This window comes from Garra rufa, chromosome 11 (genome assembly GCF_049309525.1).
Source record: "Garra rufa chromosome 11, GarRuf1.0, whole genome shotgun sequence".
Taxonomy (NCBI): Eukaryota; Metazoa; Chordata; class Actinopteri; order Cypriniformes; family Cyprinidae; genus Garra; species Garra rufa.
This window is the reverse complement of record NC_133371.1, coordinates 47071971-47098928: the sequence shown is the minus strand read 5'-3', so window position 1 is coordinate 47098928 and position 26958 is coordinate 47071971. Positions and strand designations below refer to the sequence as shown.

Here is a 26958-nt window from a genome sequence, read left to right as displayed (position 1 = left end):
AAACCTTTACTGACTAAAGGTGATGATATGAGCAGCGATGGCAGCTGAAAGCTCATTGGCTGTCCTGGCTGTAGACCACGCCCACCTGCCGTCGGGCTTCATCCATGATCTCAGCCAGCAGAGCGGAGTCTGCGTGAGACATGCGTGAGCTCTCCTTCAGACCTGCACCACAGAAACCACCAGAGACCCGATCACAGGAAGGTCATGCTGATCATCTCACAAAAGTGCCATCTTGTGGTTAATGCTTAAATAACACACACATGCACCAAAAAAGGCCTAATATATACGTTTGGGATCAGTAAGATTTGCAATGTTTTTTTAGGATGGTTCTTCTGCTCATCAAGGCCGCATTTATTTGATCAAAAATACAGAAAAAAACTGTAATATTGCAAAATGTTATTACTATTCAAAATAATGTTTTTTTATTTTAATAAACTTTAAATTATAATTTATTTCTGTGATGCAAAGCTGAATTTTCATCAGCTGTTACTTCAGGCTTCAGTGTCACATGATCCTTCAGAAATCATTCTAATATACTGATTTATTACTTTTATTATCAGTCTTGGAAACAGTTGTGCAACCAAATATTATTATTATTATTTTTTTTTTTTTGCTAAATAAAAAGTGAAAAAGAACAGCATTTATTCCAAATATAAATTACATTATAACTCTTTGCTATCACTTTTATCACATCTTTGGTGAATTTAAGCAATAATTACTTTCAAAAAGAAAAGAAAAAATAATAATTTTCTAACCCCAAACTTTTAAACAGTAGTGTATATTGTTAAATTTAGATTTATAAATAAAGATTTATACTTTAAATAAATGCTGTTTTTTTTACTTTGTATTCAAAAAGGAATCCTGAAAAAAGAAATAGAAACTGAAAATATTAAAACTGAATATTAGAATGATTTCTGAAGGATCATGTGACACTGAAGACTGGAGTAATGATGCTGAAAATTCAGCTTTGCATCACAGAAATAAATTACATTTTTAATGTATATTTAAACAGAAGAAGGTTATTTTCCATCATAATACTATTTCGTAATATTACATTTTTTTCTGTATTTTTGATCTAATAAACACAGCCTTGATGAACAGAAAAAGTGTATTTAAAATACATTAAAAATCTTACTGATCACAAACTTTTGAGCAGCAGTGTATATGAAACTTGTTTTGCCATGGGATGAAAAAAATTGAAAATTATTATAGATAAAATTATAAGAGATGAGGGCAAAATTGCACGATTCTGAAAATATAAAAGTAAGATATAAACTTGCAATTGAGAACAAATCAGAATTTTAAGAAAAAAAAAATCTTTTTTTTTTTTTTTTTTTTTTCATGGCAAAACAAAAACAGAATTACAAGATGCAAACTTCAGAATTGTGAGATAAAAATGGGAAAAAATAATTGCATGAAAAAAGTTTATGTTGTGCAATTCTTGACAAAAAAAAATGACAATGGTGAGTTTAAAAAATATCACTAAAAATGTTTTTCAAATGATAAATGTGACCCTGGAGCACAAAACCAGTCTTAAGCAGCACTAGCCAAACATAGGGGTATGGGTCAAAATATTATTTTATGTCAAAAATCATTATGATATTAAGTAAAGATCATGTTCCATGAAGACATTTAGTACATTTCCTTCCATAAATATATTAAAACATCATTTTTGATTAGTAATATGCATTGCTAAGAACTTCATTTGGACAACTTTAAAGGCGATTTTCTCAATATTTAGTTTTTTTGCAGATTTTTCAAATAGTTGTACTGTATCTCAGCCAAATATTGTCCTATTCTAGCAAACCATACATCAATAAAAAGCTTACTTATAAGAAAATGACCCTTATGACTGGTTTTGTGGTCCAGGTCAAATTTGTGCATCAGCTTTAATGTACTTTAATGCAATTATCAATCAATAAAAAAGTTTTAGTTTTAATGACAAAAAAATATAAAAAATAAGAAGGATTGGGCATAAAATAATGTCACGCATGTAAAACATTTGCTGAGAATGAATCAAATAGTTGATTCTGAATTTGAGATTCAGACAGGAATCATGTGTCTGTGGTGTTTTTCTTCAGATTAAAGGATAATTCAAGTTGATTTCAGCTTAAAAATAACAGTTAAAAGCAAAAATGCTACAAAATGCATCAAATTTGATGAAAAAGTGTGATGTGGTCCAGCAAAAAAGACACTATTTTTGAAATCAGCAGACTAAAATTAGTAAGAAATAAGCATAAGGTGCTCATTGGTCCTGATAACAATGTGTTTTTCAGAATGTAATGATGAAATGATGATTGTATAGTTCTGTACCATTAAGCAGGCAGCGTCGGACCTCCTCAGCCTCGTAACTCATGCCGGTGCTGTTGATGAAGTTGAGCGGGAGAGCCGGTTCCGGCACCGGATAATGGCTTTCCACACCGTTCACCATCAGAGACGTCGGGCACCACATATGAGCCGGAACCTGATCAACAAAGACAACCCCAAACCTTTATGAGTGACCTATAAGACAAGGTTAAAACTCCTGTAGTTTGACTGATAACCCTTTCAAGTGTGGTATTAGTATACTTCTTTTAAACTTAAAAATAGGAAAGTATTATTTCAGTCTCCTTTTTGCAAAGTTTTCAGAAATGTGCTTCTCAGAAATATGCTTAAATAGACATTTAAGTGTACTTGACGTTTACTTAAGCTGTTCTTGTGCTCTGAGAATCTGTGTCTTCAATTTGCTACACAACTAGGGTCGCTATTGCACATCTTCTGTACAGAATTTCCAAAAAAAGATGCTTCCACATGTAATCGAACACAATCGTCAGACATAAAACAGCATCACATTATTAAATAAAATGTTTTTAACATTAAATGCATTTGCTTATTAGAATTAATGTATTAAAAAAGTCTTATTAGTCGTTGTATTAAATTATTTTGTTACTTTCTTCCATCACTTCCTTGTCAAATGAATTTCATTTTTTTTTAATAATTCTTAAAATGCTTTAAATGCTGTAATTCTGACCTGTGAAGCACATTGAGACGCATTTTATGTATAAAAGTGGCTATATAAAAAGCAAGTTTAAAGTTGCTATATTCTTGCTATAGGCTTTTTTAAAGTTCATTTTTAGAATTGATATTGAAATTTTTTACATATTAAATGAACATATTAAATAAAAATACTAACATCAAATATATTAGTCTCTTTAATCATTGCAAAACAAAATCCTTAATTTTCTTGTCAAATTATTCTTTTTAAAACATTGTTTTAATTCTTTATTTGTTTTATTCATTTTTTTCTTATTCTATTTATTTTCGTTATTTTTAACCACTTTAAATCTCGTTATTCTGACCAGGGAAACGCATTGAGACACATTTTAATTGTGAAAATTATGTGACAGATATACAAATGAAAAGATATATAACTAGTTTCAATAAAAAGTGATGTGTCCTGCAGGCCTGGATCAGATACAAGGCAGTAATGTTGAATAAAAGCATCTGCCAGAAAAATGGATGCAAATGTAAATAATCTGAATAATCATTGTGAGTTGTTTGGGTGAATGTAATTGAGTTTGAGCAGTATGGCAATCATTTAACTTTAAAAGCTGTATTAGTCAGCAGTTCCAGTAATATATCACCAAATGTTTACATTGCATGAGTTGAGAATTCAAACAGAGGAGTGGAGTTGTATGTAAGCTGGAATGGAAAGTATCTTCTGCACAGCTTTTAGTGCTTTAACCCTGTTTAACAAACACATCAGAAGCAGACGAAACACGTGATTTAGATTCAACAGACCTTGATGGTGCCTTTCGTTCCTGCAATTAAGGCTTCGTTTGGAAGTTGAGCGGTGATTGTGCAGGTACAGACGGCCAATCGGTGTCCAGAGAACTTCAGCGTGACGATCATCGCTTCATCTACACCTGTCAATATTACATTGAAACAAACCTCTGTCACTGACAAATAAAGACGATTTAAAAATGTAAAAATATTAAAATGAATGGATTTTAAGTCTCTTTAGTACCACAAATCTAAGATTACGAGATTGAAGTCATAATATTCAGATAACAAAGTCAAAATGTAACAACAATAAAGTTGAAATATTATGAGAATAAAGTCAAAATTTAACAGGAATAAAGTTGAAATATTATGGGAATAAAGTAAAAATGAAACGAGAATAAAGTTGAAATATTATGAGAATAAACCTGAAATACTATGAGAATAAAGTCGAAATTTTTGAGAATAAAGTCTAAATATTTTGAGAATAAAGCTGAAATATTACGAGAATAAAGTCAAAATGTTTTCAAGAATAAAGACAAAATATTAAGAGAATAAAGCTGAAATACTACGAGAATAAAGTCAAAAAAATTTGAGAATAAAGTCTAAATGTTTTGAGAATAAAGTCGAAATATTATGAGAATAAAGTCGAAATTTTTGAGAATAAAGTCTAAATATTTTGAGAATAAAGCTGAAATATTACGAGAATAAAGTCAAAATGTTTTCAAGAATAAAGACAAAATATTAAGAGAATAAAGTCTAAATGTTTTGAGAATAAAGTAAAAATATTATGTGAATAAAGTCAAAATGTTTTGAGAATAAAGTCAAAATATTATGAGAATAAAGTCGAAATGTTTTGAGAATAAAGTCAAAATATTATGAGAATAAAGTCGAAATGTTTTGAGAATAAAGTCAAAATATTATGAGAATAAAGTCGAAATGTTTTCAAGAATAAAGTCGAAATCTTCTGAGAATAAAGTCAAAATGTTTTGAGAATAAAGTCAAAATATTATGTGAATAAAGCTGAAATATTATGAGAATAAAGTAAAAATGTTTTCAAGAATAAAGCAAAATATTACGAGAATAAAGTCAAAATGTTTTCAAGAATAAAGCAAAATATTACGAGAATAAAGTCAAAATGTTTTCAAGAATAAAGCAAAATATTAAGAGAATAAAGCTGAAATACTATGAGAATAAAGTCAAATTTTTTTGAGAATTAAGTCGAAATGTTTTGAGAAAAAAGTCAAAATGTTTTGAGAATAAAGCTGAAATATTAAGAGAATAAAGCTGAAATACTATGAGAATAAAGTCTAAATTTTTTTGAGAATAAAGTCTAAATATTTTGAGAATAAAGTCGAAGTATTTTGAGAATAAAGCTGAAATATTACGAGAATAAAGTCTAAATTTTTTTGAGAATAAAGTCTAAATATTTTGAGAATAAAGTCGATGTATTTTGAGAATAAAGCTGAAATATTACGAGAATAAAGTCTAAATATTTTGAGAATAAAGTCGAAGTATTTTGAGAATAAAGCTGAAATATTACGAGAATAAAGTCTAAATTTTTTTGAGAATAAAGTCTAAATATTTTGAGAATAAAGTCGATGTATTTTGAGAATAAAGCTGAAATATTACGAGAATAAAGTCTAAATATTTTGAGAATAAAGTCGAAGTATTTTGAGAATAAAGCTGAAATATTACGAGAATAAAGTCTAAATTTTTTTGAGAATAAAGTCTAAATATTTTGAGAATAAAGTCGATGTATTTTGAGAATAAAGCTGAAATATTACGAGAATAAAGTCTAAATATTTTGAGAATAAAGTCGAAGTATTTTGAGAATAAAGCTGAAATATTACGAGAATAAAGTCAAAATGTTTTGAGAATAAAGTCGAAATATTACAACAAAGTCTAATTTTTAACGTGGCACTAAAATGCCATTGTCCCTTTAGTCAGTGTATTCATTTTTTAATTATTATATATATATATATATATATTTTTTTTTTTAAATGATTTTGAATGCCTTAAATGTTGACCTCTGAAGCGCACTGAGCTGCATTTTGTGTATAAAAGTATAAAAGTAGTCTGTGCTTAATATCTGTGATGTTCTGTTGGTTGAGTACCAGTGTCCAGACAGACTCCGGTTGCTTGTATGCTCTCTGGTTTCTCTCCGTTGAACACCATGAGCACAAACTGAACGCAGTAGATGCCGATGTCGAGCAGCGCTCCTCCTCCCAGCTCCTTCTGTACGGAGCGCACCACATGCGTGAGAGGAACGCCGAAATCCGCACGCACCACCTTCACCTCGCCCACCTCGCCCCGGGACAGCAGCCGATTGATCTCCACCGAGACTGGGAAGAAACGTGTCCAGACGGCCTGCGGAGAAGGCCAAAGTTACTTTTTGCATTTTCATTTAGTTCACTGCAAAAAAAAAAACTTACCTTATTTATTATTTTTGTCTTGTTTCCAGTCAAAATATCAAAAAAATCTTAAATTAAGAAGCATTTAGTAGATAAGCATGAGATATTTAGTCTTGTTTCCAGGGGGGGGAATTTTGCACTTAAATATAAGACTAAATATCTTATGTCCTTTTGCTTATCTAGTAAATACATCTTAATTTAGAATTCTTTTAAATTATTTTGACTAAAAACAAGACAAATTAAGATACGCCTTTTTTGTGGTGTTTAAACTTGTACTAAAATAACTGAAATAAAATTGAATAAAATGTACACAAATTCATTAAAAAAAATATTAAATTATTTTTAAACCAGTTAAAACGTTATACATATGATTCAGAAGATCAGTAAGAATTTTTAATGATTTTGAAAGACATCCATTCAGCTCATCAGGGCTGTATTTATTTGATTTAAAAAATATGGTAAAAACAGTAAAATTGTGAAATATTATTACAATCTAAAATATATGTTTTCTTTGTGAATATCTGTTCAAATGTAATTTATTTCTGTGATCAAAGCTGAATTTTCAGCATCATTTCAGTCTTCAGAAATCATTCTAATGTGCTGATTTGCGGCATTGGTTTTATCAAATATACAGTAAAAATTAGAAATATTATTATAATTTCAAATAGCTGTTTTCTATGTGAATACCTGTTAAAATGTAATTTATTTCTTTAATCAAACTGAATTTTCAGCGTCATTACTCCAGTCTTCAGTGTCACATGATCCTACAGAAATCATTCTAATGTGCTGATTTGGGGTTTAAGAAACACTTCTGATTGTTATAAATGCTGCTTGTTTTTTGTTTAAACTGTGGTACATTTTATTTTTCAGGATTCTTTGATGAACAGAAGGTTCAAAAGAATAGCATTTATTCAAAACAGAATTTTTTTTTGAAACATTATACACTCAGTGTGTTTCTTTTTCTCTCTTTTTTTGAAAGAAATGAATACTTTTATTCAGCAAGGTTATGTTATATTGATACAAAGTGATAGGAAAGACTTATTTCTATTTTGAAAAAAAGTCATGCATGACTGTAATTTAAAGACTTGAGCGTCTGCTGACCTCCATGAGGAAGACGTCGTTCTTCTTGGCTGTGGCGATCAGTTGCTGGACCTCCTTCAGGTTCATGGCCAGCGGTTTCTCACACAGGATGTTCTTCTTAGCGTTCATGAAGAGATTGCCCACCGCCAGATGATGAGGGTGGATGGTGCCCACGTACACCACGTCTAAAACACATCCACAACAATCCCTTCACAATCAGCCAACATCAGATTCCAGCATCAATCTACTGGATTTATTTATTTTACTCTTTATTTAATGATTTTCCTCATATTCTGCAAGTAATATTTTTGTAGTACAGTCACTCAGTGAAAAAGGAAAATTGCAACATTTGACTGCAACATTTTATCACAGAATGAACAGCAAGGTCAGAACTGCAAGATACAATTCTGAGACACAAAGTTGCAATTCCTCTTTACATCGTTGCATGTTAAATGTTGCTGTAGGATATGAAAATGAATTTAAATAAAAGAAAATATAAAGAAAAAAACATATAAAACTTGTTAAACTACTGCTGATTCCATTTTGCATTAGTAACACATTATAAACAGTAAAAAAAGATATCTAGATATCTCAAATAAATCAAATAAATTAAATAAAACCTGTTGGAATTGATATGGCAACTTACAAATATTTATTGTGATTTTTTAAATTCACAATTCTGACTTTTATTTTCAAAATTGCAAGTTTAGATCTCAGATTCAATTTTTATTGTTTTGTTTTTTTTTTGCCATGAAATAAAAACTAAATTAAAAAGTAACTGAGAATTTTTTAATCTCACAATTTAAACTTTTTTTCCCCTCAGAATTCCAAGTTTACATCTACATCTCAGATTCAGTTTTTGTTTGTTTTATGATTTTTTTTTTGTTTGTCATGGAATAAATAATAATTAAAAAGGTAATTGTGATTTTTTTTCTCTCACAATTTTAACCTTTTTTCCAAGTTTATATCTCAGATTCAGGTTTTTTTTTTTAACAAAAAATAAATAAAAAAGGTATTTTTTTTATTTTTATTTTTTCAATCTCACAATTCTAACTTCTCAGTATTCCGTTTACATCTACATCTCAGATTCAGTTTTTGTTTGTTTTATTTATTTTTTTTGTCATGGAATAAATAATAATTTAAAAAGGTAATTGTGATTTTTTTTAATCTCTCAATTTTAACCTTTTTTCCTCAGAATTCCAAGTTTATATCTCAGATTCAGTTTTTTTTGTCATGGAATAAAAAATAAATAAAAAAGGTAATTGTGATTTTCTTTTTTTATCTCACAATTCTAATTCCAAGTTCAGTTTTGTTGTTGTTGGGTTTTTATTTTTTGTCATGGAATAAATAATAATTAAAAAAGGTAATTGTGATTTTTTTTTTTTTAAATCTCACAGTTCTAACTTTTTTTGTCTCAAAATTCCAAGTTTACATCTCAGATTTTTTATTTTTTATTTTTTGCCATGGAATAAAAAAATAATTAAAAAAAGGTAATTGTGATTTTTTTTTTAAATCATGGAATAAATAATAATTTAATAATTTAAAAAAGATAATTGTGATTTTTTTTAAACTCACAATTCTAACTTTTTTGTCTCAGATTTCTAAGTTTACATCTACATCTCAGATTCAGTTTTGTTGTTGTTGTTGGGTTTTTATTTTTTGTCATGGAATAAATAATAATTAAAAAAGGTAATTGTGATTTTTTTTTTTTAAATCTCACAGTTCTAACTTTTTTTGTTTCAAATTTCCAAGTTTACATCTCAGATTTTTTTTTTTTTTTTTGTCATGGAATAAAAAAGAATTAAAAAGGTTTTTTTTAAATCTCACAATTTTAGCCCTTTTTTTCAGAATTCCAAATTTACATCTCAGACTGAGGTTATTTATATATTTATTTATTTTGGCCATGGAATATAAAATAAAAAGGTAATGTGATTTTTTTAAAAATCTCACAATTCTGACTTTTTAAAAAAAAGTTGGAAATGACAGATAAAGAGTTGCAGTTACTTTTTTATTCATTTCAATGGACTTCCACCAAGTTAATAAAACAGGTTCTTAATTTATTTGAGCGATTCTTTAAGAAATGATGATGAATTCTTATTATTATCTTGTCCCAATCATTGAGATTCTGTTGACTAGAGTTGATGGAGGGGGTTTAAATAATGCACACGTGATGATGTTGTTTTGTTTCAGTCTCTCACCGATCTCTGGATCTTTAGCCAGCTCTTCATAGCTGCCATACGCCCTCGGGATGCTGTGCTTCTGCGCAAACTCCAGCGCATGCTTCAGGTCACGTGCTGCCACAGCCACCACCTGTCATTTAGCCATGAAATATCATTGTATCATTCTTTAAATATTAATAATACCAGATTTTAGTTTTAATACAAATGTATTCATTCTATAAGTAATGAAATGCTATTGTATATGTAACAGCGAGTTTTGTTTTCTTTCCGTAAGCACAGTGCAATACCGATGTTGGCCAGATCACACTGGTGTCGCTGTTTCCCCGCTACACAGTAAAACTTCCTAATTCAACTGGGCGCTTTGTTTACATTCAGCAAGTCATGTAAAAGTTATGAAATGCATGTTAAAGTGTCTTATGCATGAGATTGAGGTGTGTGTCCGTGATGTGTATCACCAGGATTAACTGTGTTATCGCGTTCATTCAGTGCACATGTGTGTTAATATCATAGTTTGACAGTAAAATGAAGTTTCCAGAGGTGTTGTAATGTCAGCAGGTGTGTGTTTCGGTTCTTTACCTGGTGGTTTTCTGCTGGAAGAGTCCTCAGTGCCACTGTAAAGTCATGACTGATTTTCCCAGCGCTGCAGATTCCCCATCTGATCTGCATGATGGCGTCTGTCTGTATGTTTGTGAGAGACTGGAAGAACCAGCAGATGGTGACAAACGTCTAGGTTACGAAGGTAACCCACGTTCCCCGAAGGAGGGAACGGAGACGTTACATTGGGATCTCGCCTGAGAGACCGATCATCTCTGAGCCTTATATAAAAAAGGCCAATTGCAAATTGGCGAGTGGACGTGCGCGTCGGCCACTCCCCCGCACATGCGGGTATATAAGAAGGCGGCGCGCATCACTCAAACAGGTTTTCGCTGAAGAGCCGTCAAGCCGGCGTCAGCGCGACGCCAGGGACGTGGCAGGGGAATGTAACGTCTCCGTTCCCTCCTTCGGGGAACGTGGGTTACCTTCGTAACCTAGACGTTACCCCTTCAGTCGAATCACTTCGACGTTACATTGGGAACAAGCCCATGGAAAAGGCCACGACCCTGACGCCGCGTTACGCAACAACTTCACGTGCTGACAAGTATACGTGCCGGCAGGCGAAGTGTAACGTAACCTTCCCAACGCCCTGGGGCCCAATAAGGGGGCCCACCAGGGATGCCAGTTGTACTGAAGCATGGGTTGGGGGGGCGGAGCACATGAAATTCTACATGTGGAAATAAGAATAATTCAATATATCCATAAAGGTTTTTAGGGATACACGAGGGAAACAGCGGTCTCCTCCGCTGGAATAAATAAAAACTAAGCCACAACCTGCGGGGCGAAGGAGACCCAGGCAGGATCACAGTGCAGGACTACTCCGCGCCTAGCCCTGACTGCGGGGCAGGAGGACCCAGGGTTCGCCGGAGGGAACATTCTGGGAAATAGCGCACGGATCCACGTGGGAATGGCGCAGCAAGCCGACACCAGCCGGTCTTCCCGCTCACCTGTGAGTCCTTATGTTAGGACACGGGAGAACGGCCTCTACGCAAGGTTGGAGAACCAAGCGAAGGTAGGGTGTCGCCCAGCCCGCAGCTTCCGGTTTATACATCTGCTGGTGAGGTGCCATGAACCAAGGATCACGGCTGTCCCTGGGTATAACAGGGAGAGGCATCTACCACCATTTAGCCAACCTCAGTTCGGGGAGCATTCCCTTTCTGCTGAATCCCGAGGCAGATGAAGCTGCTGGTGCGGCTGAAGTGCCGAGTGATTCAGTCTCACATATTTAACGACACAACATAGCACGACTGGGTCTGCCTCCTCCAGGGCAGAGCTTGCAGGTCCACCACCTGATCGCGGAAAGGCGTGGTGGGGACCTTGGGCACCGGGCCGGGGTCTCGACGGTAACGTGGAAGACGCCGGGCCCGAATTCTCGACACACTTTGCTGGCAGAAAAGCTTGTAGGCCCTCTTAATGGGAGCCAGGGCAGTCAGGAGCGCTGTCTTAATGACAGGAATTTTAGCTCGACTGAGGCCAGTGGCTCCAATGGAGCGACCCGCGGCCCTGAAGGCGACGGGGAGGTCCAAGAGGTATGAGGTGTGTGCTAAGCACCTCTGAGGAACCTGAGCTTGTCGGTAACCTACCCTCTTAAAGGAAGCCAGGGCAGTCAGGAGTGCTGTCTTAATGACAGGAATTCTAACTCGACTGAGGCCCGAGGCTCCTAAGGAGCAACCCGCGGCCCTGAAGGGCGACGGGGGGGTCCCAGAGGGTATGAGGCGTTACTTGACAGAGAAAACTTGTAGGTCTCCTGCCCTCTTAACGGGAGCCAGGGCGGTCAGGAGCGCTGTCTTGATGACAGTAATGCTAGCTCGACTGAGGCCAATGGCTCAATTGGAGCGTCCCGCGGCTCTGAAGGCGACGGGAAGGCCCCAAGAGGGTGTGGGGTGCGTTCTGGGCACCTCTGGGAAACCTCACGGCCAGTGAATGCTTACCTACTTAGCTCCATCTACTGCATGTGATACGCGGCGAAGCAGCGGCATATACTTAAAGAGTGAGGGGACAGTCTGCGCTCAAACTCTCCTGCAGGAAGGGAAGCATACTGCAACCGTGTAACTCTGTGGAAAGCCAGCAAATAGACCTCATCTCAGTGCGAGCCTGCCTCTAGTCAAGGGAGCTCGGACTGAGTGATAATTGTATCACGGCCTGAGAAGACCGGAGAGGTCTGGGTGTCATACCGTGCCCTACAGGGAGGGACTGCCGCGAGGGAACGGTTACTAGACCTGAGTCCGGGTGGGCCATTCTTGTAGCGCAACCAACAGACTTACTCCTCGTCCTCCCTGGACTTGCACAGAGTCTGTGCAAGGAGGCTCACTGGGGAAGGGCGTACTTGGCCCCGGAGGTCAGCTGAGTGCCAGCGCTACTCTGAAGGAGGCAGCTGGCAGTGAGAGCAATCGGGGGTGAGCGGATGTGGCTGGCCTACCGATATGCTCCAAACTAGCTGCGTCACGGGGTGGAGTCGCCATCCTGCAGGTGGTGGACTGCCGTGAGAGCCGATAGGCTGCACGGTTGAGTTTACCTGCTTCAAGTGAATGGCAAGTAGCAAAATGTGCCACGTACTCCCTGGGAGCAGATGGAGAGGCTGTAAGCCTCTGTCGTACATGGCAACCCAACCCGTGGTAAGCCACGGGCTGGCTTGTCGGCCAAACTGCGGGAAAACGCCAGTCCGGAGTGGGCCGAGATGCCATGCCCATCCTGGGACTCGATCGTGCTGAAGCGGTCTCACATGAACAAGCTTAGCGGCTCTTAGCGGCTAGAGCTGTCATGTGCCCCAGGAGCCTCAGTTGAGAGGACCGCTATGTTGTGCCTGATTGACTCAGGAACTACAGCACTGACTGCGCGCTCTAGGTAGTAAGGCGGGCTGTCTTAAGGACCGAGTCAGGCTCCCGACCGAGGAAACGAATTCCCTCGGTTGGCCTGAAGGACCAGATGGCGGGGGTGCCGAGGCACCAAGTCCCTATGTTCGCACAACGGAACTCACGAGTGGGCTGGTAAAGCACCAGTCGAAGAGACGGTTGAAGACGCGAATACCTGTCTGCCGAAAAAGGGGACAGGGGAGCTCCCATGGCCTAAAGAAGGCAGGAAGGAGAGGGACTAGCCAAATGGAAGCACCTAGCGCTGAGCGCTCGACCCCCGGGGCAGACCGCCGGAGGGGTGTGCGCCGGGGAAGATCGAGACGAGACAGCGGGTGCCCTTCAGGCAGATGGCTGCAACCCAGCCCTGGAGACGGAAACATAGCTGTATGTGCTTCGTCGTGAGCGAGTGTGCCGACAGCCTGAAAGGGATCGGGACAGAGCTCCATCCAGGGCGGGTATTAACCCACCACACTAACTGGACACGTGAAGTCGAGACTGAAAGGTCCCGACCTCGTCCCGGGGGAGGGACAGGCTGGATCGCGTCCTTCGCCAGTAGGAACGCGACCTCCGCAAGCAGAACAGAGGCACGCCTGCCCGAATAAGAAAGTAAGGGGTACCTCTGAGTCTGGGCGGACGCCTGGGGCCGGGCCGTACCGTCCGTATCAACCATCGTAGTGGTATCAAGGGAACGTTGACCGACGTGACCGTGGTGGGGCAGCCTAGGGGGAGACAGGGAAGGAGACAGAACCCAGAAGGATGAACGTCCTGGAGAAGTGTCTAACTGCACTAAGCAGTGCTTACCTTCTTCCCTGGATCCCGCGCTGGCGAAGGCCGGCCGCGAGTCTGGTTCCGAGGAGTGTAAGTGCTGCTCAGAAGGAAACTCGAGGCCGAAGCCAGAGGTGAGAAATTGCTCTTTTTGAGAAAAAGTGGGTACCGTCGACGAAAGCCGACGGCAGCATTGAAGTACACAGTGGCTCCCGGCCCTCCACCGGGAGCGGGGAGCGTAGATTGTTAGCATCCCCTAAGGAGCAGTCTCAATCACCTCTGGAGGCCCGCGTCAGGGACGTTTCGCAGTTTTCTTGCGGGTGTTTCGGGCCGATCCCTGTGCCGCGGGCGGCGCCACTCTCCTGCGGCTGGCTCTGCGCTTGCGGGCCCTTCTCGCCGACCTGGCGTCGTGGGCCTCCGCGGTGGGGCGAGCCGTAGATGTTGCGGCCGCAGGGGGGCGCCCTCGGCGACGTGCAGGCGGAGGCGGTGCCTCCGGCGGCGGGATGGAAGCATCGCGGCGGGGCAGGATGTGAAACGCCTCCGTCTGTCTCTGGGCTGCCGAGAACTGTTGGGCAAAGTCCTCGACAGAGTCGCCGAATAGGCCCCTCTGGGAGATGGGAGCGTCGAGAAAGCGTGCTTTGTCGGCATCTGCCATCTGGGCCAGAGAGAGCCACAGGTGTCGCTCCTGGACCACAGCCGTGGACATCACCTGACCAAGGGCCCGCGCCGCGACCTTCGTCGCACGAAGGGCGAAGTCGGTGGCAGCGCGGAGTTCCTGCATCGTACCTTGGTCGGGACCACCCTCGTGCAGCTGTTTCAACCCCTTGGCCTGGTAGACCTGCAGGGTTGCCATCGCATGCAGGGCCGAGGCGGCCTGGCCCGCAGCGTGAAAAGCGCGGCCCGCAAGGGCGGACGAGCGCTCACACGCCTTGGACGGGAGACGCGGCCGGCCCCGCCAGGTGGCAGCGCCACGCGGGCAAAGTTGCACCGCCATAGCGCGCTCGACCTGGGGAACCGACGCATACCCCCTGGCCGCCCCGCCATCAAGGGTGGCGAGGGGAGAGGAGCCGGGCAGAGGGCTAGATGAAAAGGGCGCCCGCCAGGTCTTAACCAGCTCCTCGTGCACCTCCGGGAAGAATGGCACCGGGGGAGGGCGAGGCGATGCCGCCGGAGCCGTCCCCAGGAACCAGTCGCCCAGCCGAGAAGGATCGGCCGAGGCCGATGGAGTAACCTCCAGGCCGATCCCCCTGGCGGCTCGGAGGAGCATAGTCGAGAGCTCGGAGTCTGCCTCCGACGGGGCAGCAACCGCGGAGGGGCGCCGCGCCGCCGGAAGAGCGTCCTCACCCCCTGACTCTCCCTCTGACGCAGCGTCAGACATCTCTTCCTCCTGAGGAGCGCCAAAGGAGACGCCCAGCCCGGCTGGCGGGGAGGCGTACTGCTTTGGCATCTCGACGGGGGTATGCTGGCGGGCGGAAGACCGCAGGGCTTTTGGAGCCGGCGGAACGTTCGGCACCGTGACTCGAAATTCCCCCTCGTGCCTCGCCACAGCGGCGGAAAAATTCCGCAGGCCGTGGGGCGCGAAGGGGGGCCTGCCCGCGAGCGAGCGGCGAGTCCTCAGCATTCCCATGGTCATGCTTTCGCAATGAATGCATGAACCATCCGTGAAAGCTGCCTCAGCATGTTCAATGCCCAGACATGTGAAGCAGCTTTCATGTCCGTCCAGTGAGGTGAGGAAACTGCCACACCCAGAAGCGCACGGCCGGAAAGCCATTCTGAAAAGAACGTCTTTACACAGCCGTGAGAAATTGCTCTTTTAGTCCCGGTCTGCCCAGGGAGGAAACCGCGGCACCACTGTGCATTCAATGGGGCTTGCTCGCTGGAACGCAGGAGGCTTTTATGGCCGTGAAAACGGCCGCCCGCGGGACCCCGCTGGCGGCGCCGAGAAATTCACTCTTTTAGTTTGTCTCTTTCAATCGGCGCACACCAGCAGAGAGAGCAGCAGGAACGTGAAGTTTTCCTTTTTCTTGAGGAGAGAAGGCTTGAGCATACCGGCTCTGAAAGCGAAAGTCTGTTTGAGTGATGCGCGCCGCCTTCTTATATACCCGCATGTGCGGGGGAGTGGCCGACGCGCACGTCCACTCGCCAATTTGCAATTGGCCTTTTTTATATAAGGCTCAGAGATGATCGGTCTCTCAGGCGAGATCCCAATGTAACGTCGAAGTGATTCGACTGAAGGGGTAACACTGGTCTACTGCATCTCTACACAATATATTATGTACTGCCTGCATATTTTAGTTGGATGTCATGGTATTTGATTTTTGTCATGGTATAAAAATTTAATTGAAAAGGTAATTGTGATTTTTTTTTTAAATCTCACAATTTGAACATTTTTTCACCTCATAATTCCAAGTTTACATCTCAGATTCAGTTTTTTCTTATTATGAAATAAAAAATAAATACAAAGTAATTTTTGGTGATTTTTTCAAAGCTCATAATTCTAACATTTTTTTCTCAGAATTCCAAGTTTACATCTCAGATTCAGTTTTTTTTTTGTCATTGAATAAAAAATAAATAAAAAAGGTAATTGTGATTTTTTTTTATTTATCTCACAATTCTTTCTCTTCTTTTTTTTCCTCAGAATTCCAAGTTTACATGTCAGATTTGTTTTTTGGCCAGGAACAATAAATAAATTAAAAAGCTAATTTTTTTTTAATCTAATAATTCTAACAATTTTTCTCAGAATTCTAAGTTTACATCTCAGATTCTGTTTTTTTTTTTTTTTTTTTTTTGTATAATGGAATAAAAAATAAATAAAGAAAGGAATTTTTGGTGATTTTTTTTTATCTCAAAATTCAAACTTTTTTTTCAGAATTCCAAGTTTATATCTCAGATTCAGTTTTTTTTTTTTTTTTTTTTTTTTTTTTGTCGTTGAATAAAAAATAAATTAAAAAAGGTAATTGTGATTTTTTTATTTATCTCACAATTCTTTCTCTTCTTTTTTTCTCAGAATTCCAAGTTTACATGTCAGATTTGTTTTTTGGCAATGAACAATAAATCAATTAAAAAGCTAATTATTATAATTTTTTTAATCTAATAATTCTAACTATTTTTCTCAGAATTCCAAGTTTACATCTCAGACTCAGTTTTTTTTAGCATGGAATAAAAATAAATAAATAAAGGTAATTGTGATTTTTTTATTTATCTCACAATTCTTTCTCTTCTCTTCTTTTTTTTTCTCAGAATTCCAAGTTTACATGTCAGCTTTGCTTTTTGGCCAGGAACAATAAATAAATTAAAAAGCTAATTATTTTTTTTAAATCTAATAATTCTAACTATTTTTCTCAGAATTCCAAGTTCACATCTGAGGCTACATACTGCACATCTGCACAATATATTATGTACTGCCTACATATTTCAGTTGCATGTGAAAGCAAAACAGTACACAGAGGTACATAATATACAACAATAGATGTTAAAAATTATAATGCAACACTTGTGTCTGTGTTGGAAAACTCATCTTAACTCATTCAGACCCAAAGAATGATAATAAATATCACCAAATTGTATTTAGAGTCTAAATATCATAATTTATTTAAATGTGATTTAAATGTGCATTGGTTCTCAAGAGTAGCAAAACCTAGATAATTATAGGCTACATATTAATTAGTTTTTTGTTTGTTTTGTTGTTGGGGACAGGAGAGCTTTTATTCAATAAATGGGGGGAAAGTAAGTTTTGAAGTTTTCTCCTCAATTAAAAAGTAATGCGTAACTTTACTAGTTACTTGGAAAAAGTAATATTAGATCATTAATCACTCTTTTGACTATCATAGTGAATTGACAAACAGATTCCACTGTGTTTATGTCACTTTTATTGTGCACACACAACTTTTCATTACACAAATGTTCAAGCATGATTGTTTTCTTGTGTGGAGTCGCACCAACCAATCAGGTCAGTCAAGGAACGGAGGCCAGTCATTGGCTGTCCTGCTCAAAAACCACGCCCACCTGCTTCCGGGCCTCATCCATGATCTCAATGAGCAGCTCTGAGTCTGAGAGTGGCATCTTGATGCTCTCCTTCAGTCCTGCAGGACAAATCAACATAAACATGAACATCATCCTGATGCAGAACTACATCCACTAATGCTCTTTAACAGTTTAACGGTGTGTCACCATTCAGCAGGCAGCGCCTCACTTCCTCCGCTTCGTATCTCAGTCCGGTGCTGTTATGGAAGTTCAGAGGCAGGCCGGGTTCAGGAAGAGGAAACTCCGTCTTGTTCCCGTTCAACTCCAGAATGGTTGGACAATGCATGGGATGCGGAACCTATTGCACAAAGCAGAGAACTGATGAAAACAGCATTATTCTGTTGAAAATGACATTACACTTAGTTTATTTAGCAATATAAACATTAATGAGAAAAAATGCAGCAAATTTTATTTAACCATAGTACATTTTCAGCAATGCAATTGACATGAACTTTTATGAATTGCATTTACTGCACCATTTCGGTTCATTTTTATGACAAGGTTAGTGATTGTCTTTTACTCACAAAATATTTTAACGTCCACATCAAAATAATGGTCATGTAAAGCACATGTAAGTAAAGTGTCTTTTAAGGTTTCAAATACGTTTTCTGAGAATAAAAGGTCAAAATTTGGTCGAAATAATGTTAGATTGTCATTCAGTGCAACACAATATTTAAGTAAAATGTAAACTACATGCTTATTTTAACTTGTACGTGTTAAAATATATAAAGGAATAATGGAGCATATTAAATTTAATTTTATTTTTTCGCTTACTAGGATAGTGGCACATTTATAAAATGTAGAATTATGACTAATCAGTATTTGGGATGAAAGTATTTCATATTTTAGTATGTCATAAATTGATTTTTGTTGTAAATATGCCTGACAAGATTGTTACACCAAATGACATTTTAGTGAGTGTCTTCTGTAAATTAAGGGAAAATATATGATATTTATTTTTTGCTTAGAAAAACAAAAACAAAAATGCAATTAAATTAAATTACTGCAAAGTTTTTAATTTTTTTTTTTAAAAACAACAATTTAAAGCAGTATTACACTTATTGTTTTTATGCTTAAACCCTTTTTCATCTTTGACCCATGTATAATTATATAAAACCTAAAAGTAAATAAAGAATAAGGGAGAAGAAAAATCTATTAATGAAACAAGGCCACAAATTTGTACCAGAAATGTGTAGAATTAATTTAAAAAAACATTCTAAATATTTTTTTAAATAAAATAAATTGTTGTTTTTCTAAAAAAAAAAAGTTTTCTGTTTATACTAGTATCTAAAAATTCTTAAATCAGAATGCATTTATTTGACAGGTAAAATGACTTAAAATTTTATGGAAAAAAAATCACAATTTCAAAAAATCTAAATGCTGTTCGTTTTTGCTTAAAACAAATTAAATGATCTGCCAATAGTGTAAGAAAAATATTGTTAATTCAGAGGCTAAACTATTTTTTTCTTTTTTTTTTTTTCTTTTTTTTTGCAGTGTAGCTTTACTAAGTGGCAACAATTAAATGCATTTAAAATAAATTCTGCTATTAAAAAAGTTTTCTGTTTATACTAGTATCTAAAAATTCTTAAATCAGGATGCATTTATTTGCTTAGTTTTACTAAGTGGCAACAATTAAATGTATTTAAATGCAAAATTACAGCAACAATAAAAAAGAATACTGAAAATACAAAAATGAAAGCTAATTCAAATTTCTATTAAATTAAATCAATAACAACAAAAATATAGCAATAATAAAATAATAAAAAGTCAAAAATACACATTTTCTTTAAATACTTTAACTACAATTAAAATGAAAAATGAAAAAAAAAAAAACTAAAATAACATTCAGCCATGTAGTTTTGTTTTTGTATTGTATATTACTTATATACATATATTAATTTGTATTATATACTTATATTTAATTTACTAATTTAAAAAAAATGATTTTCTTTCTTAGTATATTTGTCTTTTTTTTTCTAGTATAAATATCTAAAAATTCTTGAATCAGGATGCATTTACTTGACAGGTAAAATAATTATAATAAATAAAAAAACTTAATTCAAATGCAAAAGTTTTGATATTTTTTCAGAAAACAAAACATAATAACTTAAGTCATTTTACTTAAGTAAATGCATCCTTATTTAAGAATCTATAAATATTTATACTAGAAATCAAGACAGAAATACTAAGGAAGTTTTTTTTTTTGCAGTGTAGCTTTACCAAGTGCCAACAATTAACTGCATTTAAATGCAAAATTAGTTTGTTTTAGAAATGCATCAACAAGAACAGAATCAACGGATGAATTGAAAATGAATGAATGAAAGATGTAGGATAAGAGTGTTTTTCAGTTCAGTCCTGATGTGAAATGAAGTAAGTGTGCCGTGTGTGTCTGCTCTCATTCAGGCACTCACTCTGATGATTCCTTTGGTTCCACAGATGGTGCCGTCGTTTGAAAGATGACAAGCGATGTTGCAAGCGCATATGGCCATCCTGTTCCCGGAGAACTTCAGAACCACCACCATCGACTCGTCAACTCCTAAAGGAAGATCCAAAAAAATATAGAACAGCCCAGATTACAAACACATGCACTGAGAATCTTCTAACATTCCCATTATAGGATACACAAGTTTTCTGCAGGTTTTATGAAGGTAAATGTAAGACTTTTTAAGACAAACTAAAGAAAATGTAAGGAATACACTGCAAAAAATGCTTTTCTTACTTTTTTTTTTTCTTGTTTCCAGCCAAAATATCTAAAAGTTCTTAAATCAAGATGAGTAGAAATTATTTTCTTGTTTTCAGAAAAAAAAAACAAGTCAAAATTAAGTGAGTTTTGCAGTGTAGCTTTACTAAGTGGCTACAATTAAATGCATTTAAAATAAATTCTGTTTTTAAAAAAGTTTTCTGTTTATACTAGTATATAAAAATTCTTAAATCAGGATGCATTTATTTGACAGGTAAACTGACTTAAAATTTTATGGGGAAAAAAATCACAATTTCAAAAAATCTAAATGTTGTTCGTTTTTGCTTAAAACAAATTAAATGATCTGCCAATCGTGTAAGAAAAATATTGTTAATTCAGAGGCTAAACTATTTTTTTTTCTTTTTCTTTTTTTTTTTTTTTTGCAGTGTAGCTTGCAAAAAAATAAAAAATAAATAAGTGAGTTTTTGCTTAGAACAAGCTAAATAATCTGGCAATGGGGTAAACCAAACAGAAAACAAGATTATTTTTCTTACCCCATTGGCAGATTAGTTTGCTTGTTTCAAGCAAAAATTCACCTAATTTTGACTTGTTTTTCTGAAAACTAAAAAAATAATTTTGATTTGTCAAGAAAATCCTCCTTGATTTAAGAATTTGTAGATATTTTGGCTGGAAACAAGACAAAAAATGTAAGAAAAGCATTTTTGACAGTGTAATTTGGTCTCTAAATGTAAATGTTTTGCATTGGCAATGCTTTAAATTTTAATACACAACTTACTTTTTACTTTATTTTACAAAACAAAAAAATGCTTGAATACCTGCTCGAATATAGACAGAACTTTTATTTAATGTATCTTCTTCCTCAGTTTGTTTGTCTTGTTTTTCAGTGCAAATGTCTACACTGCAAAAATACCTTTTTTTACTTAGATTTTTTGTCTTGTTTCCGGTCAAAATATCTAAAAATTCTTAAATCAAGAAGGATTTTCTAGAAGAGTAAAAATTATCGTCTTTTTGTCAGAAAAAGTTAAAATTAAGTGAGTTTTGCTTAAATCAAGCAAAATAATCTGCCAATGGCGTAAGAAAAGAAATCTCATGTCAGACAGAAAACAAGATTATTTTTCTTACCCCAAGCAAAAACGCACTTAATTGTATTTATTTATTTATTTATTATTTCTGAAAACAAGACAATAATTTTTACTTGTCTAGAAAATCTGTCTTGATTTAAGAATTATTAGATATTTTGGCTGGAAATCTAAGTAAGAAAAGCATTTTTTGTTTGTTTGTTTTTTGCAGTGAATGTGCTTTCTAAAGACAAAAAAAAAAAAAAACTTTTTAAAGTTTCTTTTGAGGTGGACATCATACCATCTTTGACCCATATATTAAAATATATTAAAGAATAAGGGATGCATATTAAATTTTATTGTGTTTTAAATGAGAAAAAAAAATCTTACTGACAATGTGGTTAATTTTAATTTTAAAACTAATTAGTATTTGGGGTAAAAGTAATTTGTCTTTTAATATGTCTTAAATTGATTTTTGTTGTAAATATGCCTGATTAGATTGTTACACTGAATGACATGTTAGTGGGTGTCTTCTGTAAATTAGGGACAAATATATGATAAGAAAACATTAAGGGAAGGTTACATTTTAACATTTTGCAAATATGATGGATAAGTTACTTTTGAATCATCTCTGAACCATCTGAAAGTAGAAAGTAGTTACATTTAAAAAAGTAAAAACTAAAATGTTTCAGAAAAACATTCCATGAATGACGTATAAATCATTTTTTGTGTTAATGTTCTGAAAACGTTATTAAAGACCAGATAACTCTACTGGAGCAATGTTTGTTCAGAATCAAAGACGTTAAGATCAAAAGAAATTTCCAAAAGTGATTGTATGTACATAGAAAGTACATTAAATGTAAGTAAAGTGTCCATTTTAAAGGTTTCAAATTTGGTTGAAATAATGTTACATTGTCATTCAGTGTAACACAATATTAATGTAAAATTTCAAACAACATGCTTATTCTGACTTGGGTCAAAGATGAAAATGGGTTTAAACATAAAAACAATAAGTGTAATACTGCTTTAAATTGTTATTGTTTTTGCAAAAATATATATAGATAAAAATTATGTTTAATTTAAATGCATTTTTGTTTTTGTTTTTCTGAGCAAAAAATAAATATCATACATTTTTTCCCTAATAAATAAATATCATACACTGAATGACAATGTAAGATTATTTCAACCAAATTTTGACATTTTATTCTCCAAAAACTTATTTGAAACCTTAAAAGTAGACACTTACTTACATTAAACTTACATTCAATGTGCTTTCTATGGACAAAACAAAAATCACTTTTGTAAATTTCTTTTGATAAGGACATCTTACATATTGAAATATATAAAAGAATACAATTTTATAGTGATTTAAATGAGTAAAAAAATATTATTGACAAATGGGCAAAACCTATAGTGGTTAATTTCAATTTTAAAACTACAATTAGTATTTGGGGTTAGCAATTTGTCTTTTAATATGTCTTAAATTGATTTTTGTTGTCAATATGCCTGACAAGATTGTTACACCGAATGACATTTTAGTGTGTGACCTCTGTAAATTAGGGAAAAATGTATGACATTTCTTTTTTGCTCAGAAAAACACAAACAAAAATGCAATTAAAGTAAACAGACAACTTTTTAATATTTTTTTTTTGGAAAAACAACAACAACTTAAAGCAGTATTACACTTATTGTTTTTATGCTTAAACCCTTTTTCGTCTTTGACCCTAATGTTTATTCATCTGTGAACATTCTTTCTAAAAAATGCCTTCCACAAGCTTAGAAGCATCTCAGATAAAATAGGATGTAGCTAATGTGGTGGTTATTTTACCTGAGGGTAGCAGGACTCCTGTGGCATGGATGGATTCTGGCCGTTCCCCTTTGAAAACCATGAGTGCGAACTGCAGGCAGTAGATGCCGATGTCCATCAGCGCTCCTCCTCCCTGCTCTCTCTGTGTGGTGCGTTCGCGGTCCAGCAGAGGCAGGCCAAAATACACCATCACCATCTTCACATCCCCGATAGTTTTCTCTGAGAGCAGCCTGCCAACCTCAGCGTACACTGGGAAACATCTGGACCACACCGCCTGACAGAGACAGAAAATCAGAGAGAAAGTCACAGGTGCCATCTTTCATTTCAGCTGTCATGAGATTCTTCATTCTGTTCTTTTGGACTCGTGTGGAGCAAAAAAAATGTGCAAAAGCTGACAGTGTGTTGACTTTAAGATAGTAATATGTGACCCTGGAGCACAAAACCAGTCTTAAGTCGTACAGGTTTTTATGTAGCTATAGCCAGAAATACATTGTATGGGTCCAAATGATTGATTTTTCTTTTAGGCCAAAAAATGAAAATGAGATTTTGTCCTACTGTAAATATATCAAAAGTTAATTTTTGATTAGTAACACTTAAAATGCATTGCTATGAACATAATTTGGACAACTTTAAAGGCGATTTTCTCAATATTTAAATTTTTGCGTACACTTATATTGCAGATTTTCAAACAGCTGTCTCTCAGCCAAATATTGTCCTATCCTAACAAACCACACATCCATGGAAAGCTTGTTTATTTATTCATCTTATTTATTCACATTATGCTAATATGTATTATATCCATGGCAAATACGGTGCAAAGATGTTTTGCTTTTGTACTGTCTAAATTCAGTCAGTTGAATATATTTATAAATTTTATCAGAGAACTAAGTTATAGAATCACAAAAAACTGTCAACATCTCCAGGTGAAAATAAATAACATTTAAAATGAATAGAACAATTTTTGCATGACAAAAAAGCGATTGTTAAGTTGTAAACACATTTCCCTTATATTTCCATTACTTTAATGCAATTATTGGAAAAACTTAATCAATAAAATAAATTAATGCATTTATAAATAATAGTAGTAATGCATTTTTGTAGTGCAGTAGATTAATGTAGATTTTAATTATAAGATTTTATTTTCAGAATAATTTAATGATAATTATGAATGTGAATAATGAGAATCCACAAAAGTAAAATGCATTAAGTTAATGAAAATGTGGGGAGAGATGTACATAGTATATATATATATATATATATATATATATATACCACAATATTGTACACAATTATATTTATAATGGCATGTGTCATAATGTTTTTTTACATCTTTCACATAAATTAGAGTTTTTTTTAATTGTTTGTCATTATTTCCATTATTTTTTATTATTTATCGTTTCCAGCCAAAATAACTAAAAATTCCTAAATCAAGAAGGATGTTCTAGATGAGTAAAAATTATTTTCAAGCAAATAAGCACTTAATGAATAGAACAATTTTTGCATGACAAAGTGCTTATTTGCTTGAAACAAGCTAAATAATCTGCCGATGGGGTAAAAAAAAAAAATCCTGTTTTCTGTTTGAAATAAGATTTTTTTGTTTACCCCATTGGCAGATTTAAAAAAAAAAATTATTTTGACTTTTTATTTTGAAAATAATTTTTACTCATCTAGAACATCCTTCTTGATTTAGGAATTTTTAGTTTTAGTTTATTATTTATCGTTTCCAGCCAAAATAACTAAAAATTCCTAAATCAAGAAGGATGTTCTAGATGAGTAAAAATTATTTTCAAAATAAAAAGTCAAAATATATATATTTTTTTTTAAATCTGCCAATGGGGTAAGCAAAAAAATCTTATTTCAAACAGAAAACAAGATTTTTTTTTTTTTTTTACCCCATCGGCAGATTATTTAGCTTGTTTCAAGCAAATACGCACTTAATTTTGGGTAGTTTTTTTCTGAAAGCAAGTATATTTTTTATTAGTTTAGAAAATCCTTCTTGATTTAAGAATTTTTAGATATTTTGGCTGGAAACAAGACAGTGTAGCCTTTGAATATCATTGCTCTTCGTTGATTTTGATTGCTTCCATTGTAAGTAAAATAACAATAATGATGCTGTTAAAGTATCTGTAAATTAACACCCACACTCCTAAAAATAAAAGTGCTTCACGATGCCATAGAAGAACCTTTTTGTCTAAACGGTTCCATAAAGAACCTTTAACATCTGAAGAACCTTTCTGTTTCACAAAAGGAGAAAGAAGGTTCTTCAGATTATAAAAGGTGAGAAAGAGATGGTTCTTTAAAGAACGTTTGACTCAATGGTTCTTTGTGGAACCAAAAATGGTTCTCTTATGGCACCGCTGTTAAGAACCTTTTAAACCACCTTTATTTTTAAGAGTGGAGACTGATGTCAGTTTAGACACTATTTACTTTGTGTGTTATACATGGACCTCAAAATGTCTTTCATAGAGAATCCAAAGAGTTTTTGTGCCTTGTTTGTTCTTTGTCCCTTCTACATTAGTAGATCAGATCTTTCTTTTACCTCCATGAGGAAGACGTTGTTCTCCCGGGCGGCGGAGACGAGCTCTCTGACCTCTCGCAGGTTCATGGCGAAGGGTTTCTCACAAAGCACGTTCTTCCCAGAGTTGAGGAACAGCAGACCCACCTGCAGATGTTGTGTGTGGAGAATGCCGATGTACACCACATCTGACGGGAGACGTTTGTAAATCATTATGAGTGCCTGTTCCTTTAATTCTGTCTCTCAAGCTCTGGCTGGTTACTCACCGATATTGGGATCCTTCACCAGATCCTGGTAGCTGCCGTATGCAGTCGGGATCTTGTGAGTTTTTGCAAACTTCTTTGCACTTTCCAGACTTCTTGCTGCAACTGCAACGATCTACGACACACACAGAAACAGACAGAGACAGAAAAGTTAATAATTAAATCAGATTTGAGTTAAGATAGGGTTAAATTGATTTAGAAAGTACCTGGTGATCTTCATGAGAAAGTGTCTTGAGGGCCACACAGAAATCATGACTGATGTTTCCAGCTCCACAGATTCCCCAGCGAGTTGCCATGTTTGCTTTCACCCTCAGAGTGCATGCTTTGGCATTGCCGTTGAAGGCTTTTATCTGCGGTTCAGAGTGCAGGTGAGCTCACAGGACGTCATGTGATCTGATAAAGTGTAACTATAAAGTCAGATATGGTTGTAAATGTCGTTTTTGTCTCTATAATGTATTCACGGCTGAATATGATGAGCTCATTGTGACTCAGCACGAACCAGATCTTAAATGTGCTTGCTAATGTTGATAAAGCATGTTTATCTGTATTCTTGCTTGTGTAATGCAGATCAAGAAACTGTCGTGTCACTCTAATGGAGACCTGCCAAATTTATATTTAGCGTTATCACAAGAGGTTTAAAAACACACACACACACACATAGTAGTTTTAAAATACTATATACTATATATTTAAGTTTGGGATCAGTAAGATTTTAAATGTGCATCTAATGTTTATCAAGGCTATTTTTTAAAATCAAAAATACTGAAAAAAATGTAATATTGTGAAATATTTTTTATAATGTAAAATAATGTACTTCTATTTTAAAATACATTAAAAATCAAATGTATTTCTGTGATGCAAAGCTGAATTTTTCAGCATCATTACTCTAATATTCAGTGTCACGTGATCCTTTAGATTTAGATTTATTATCGGTGTTGGAAACAGAT

At 35.9% G+C, this 26958-nt stretch overlaps 2 protein-coding genes across 2 annotated transcripts; both read right to left on the bottom strand.

Moving 5' to 3' along the window:
- Positions 1 to 52: 52 nt before the first annotated feature.
- Positions 53 to 10134, bottom strand: LOC141345955 (trans-1,2-dihydrobenzene-1,2-diol dehydrogenase). Its single transcript, XM_073850874.1, has 7 exons — positions 10010 to 10134; positions 9452 to 9563; positions 7275 to 7438; positions 5877 to 6129; positions 3781 to 3905; positions 2314 to 2464; positions 53 to 162 (listed from the first exon to the last, which is right to left on the bottom strand). The coding sequence occupies exons 1-7, from the start codon at positions 10097 to 10099 to the stop codon at positions 53 to 55; spliced, it is 1005 nt and encodes a 334-aa protein (XP_073706975.1). The 5' UTR covers positions 10100 to 10134.
- Positions 10135 to 17495: 7361 nt separating this feature from the next.
- On the bottom strand, positions 17496 to 26377 carry LOC141345769 (trans-1,2-dihydrobenzene-1,2-diol dehydrogenase-like). The gene is made up of 7 exons (XM_073850667.1): positions 26218 to 26377; positions 26015 to 26126; positions 25773 to 25936; positions 23255 to 23507; positions 20079 to 20203; positions 17815 to 17965; positions 17496 to 17726 (listed from the first exon to the last, which is right to left on the bottom strand). Exons 1-7 carry the CDS (start codon positions 26305 to 26307, stop codon positions 17617 to 17619), a joined length of 1005 nt encoding a protein of 334 aa, XP_073706768.1. The 5' UTR covers positions 26308 to 26377; the 3' UTR covers positions 17496 to 17616.
- Positions 26378 to 26958: the final 581 nt, after the last annotated feature.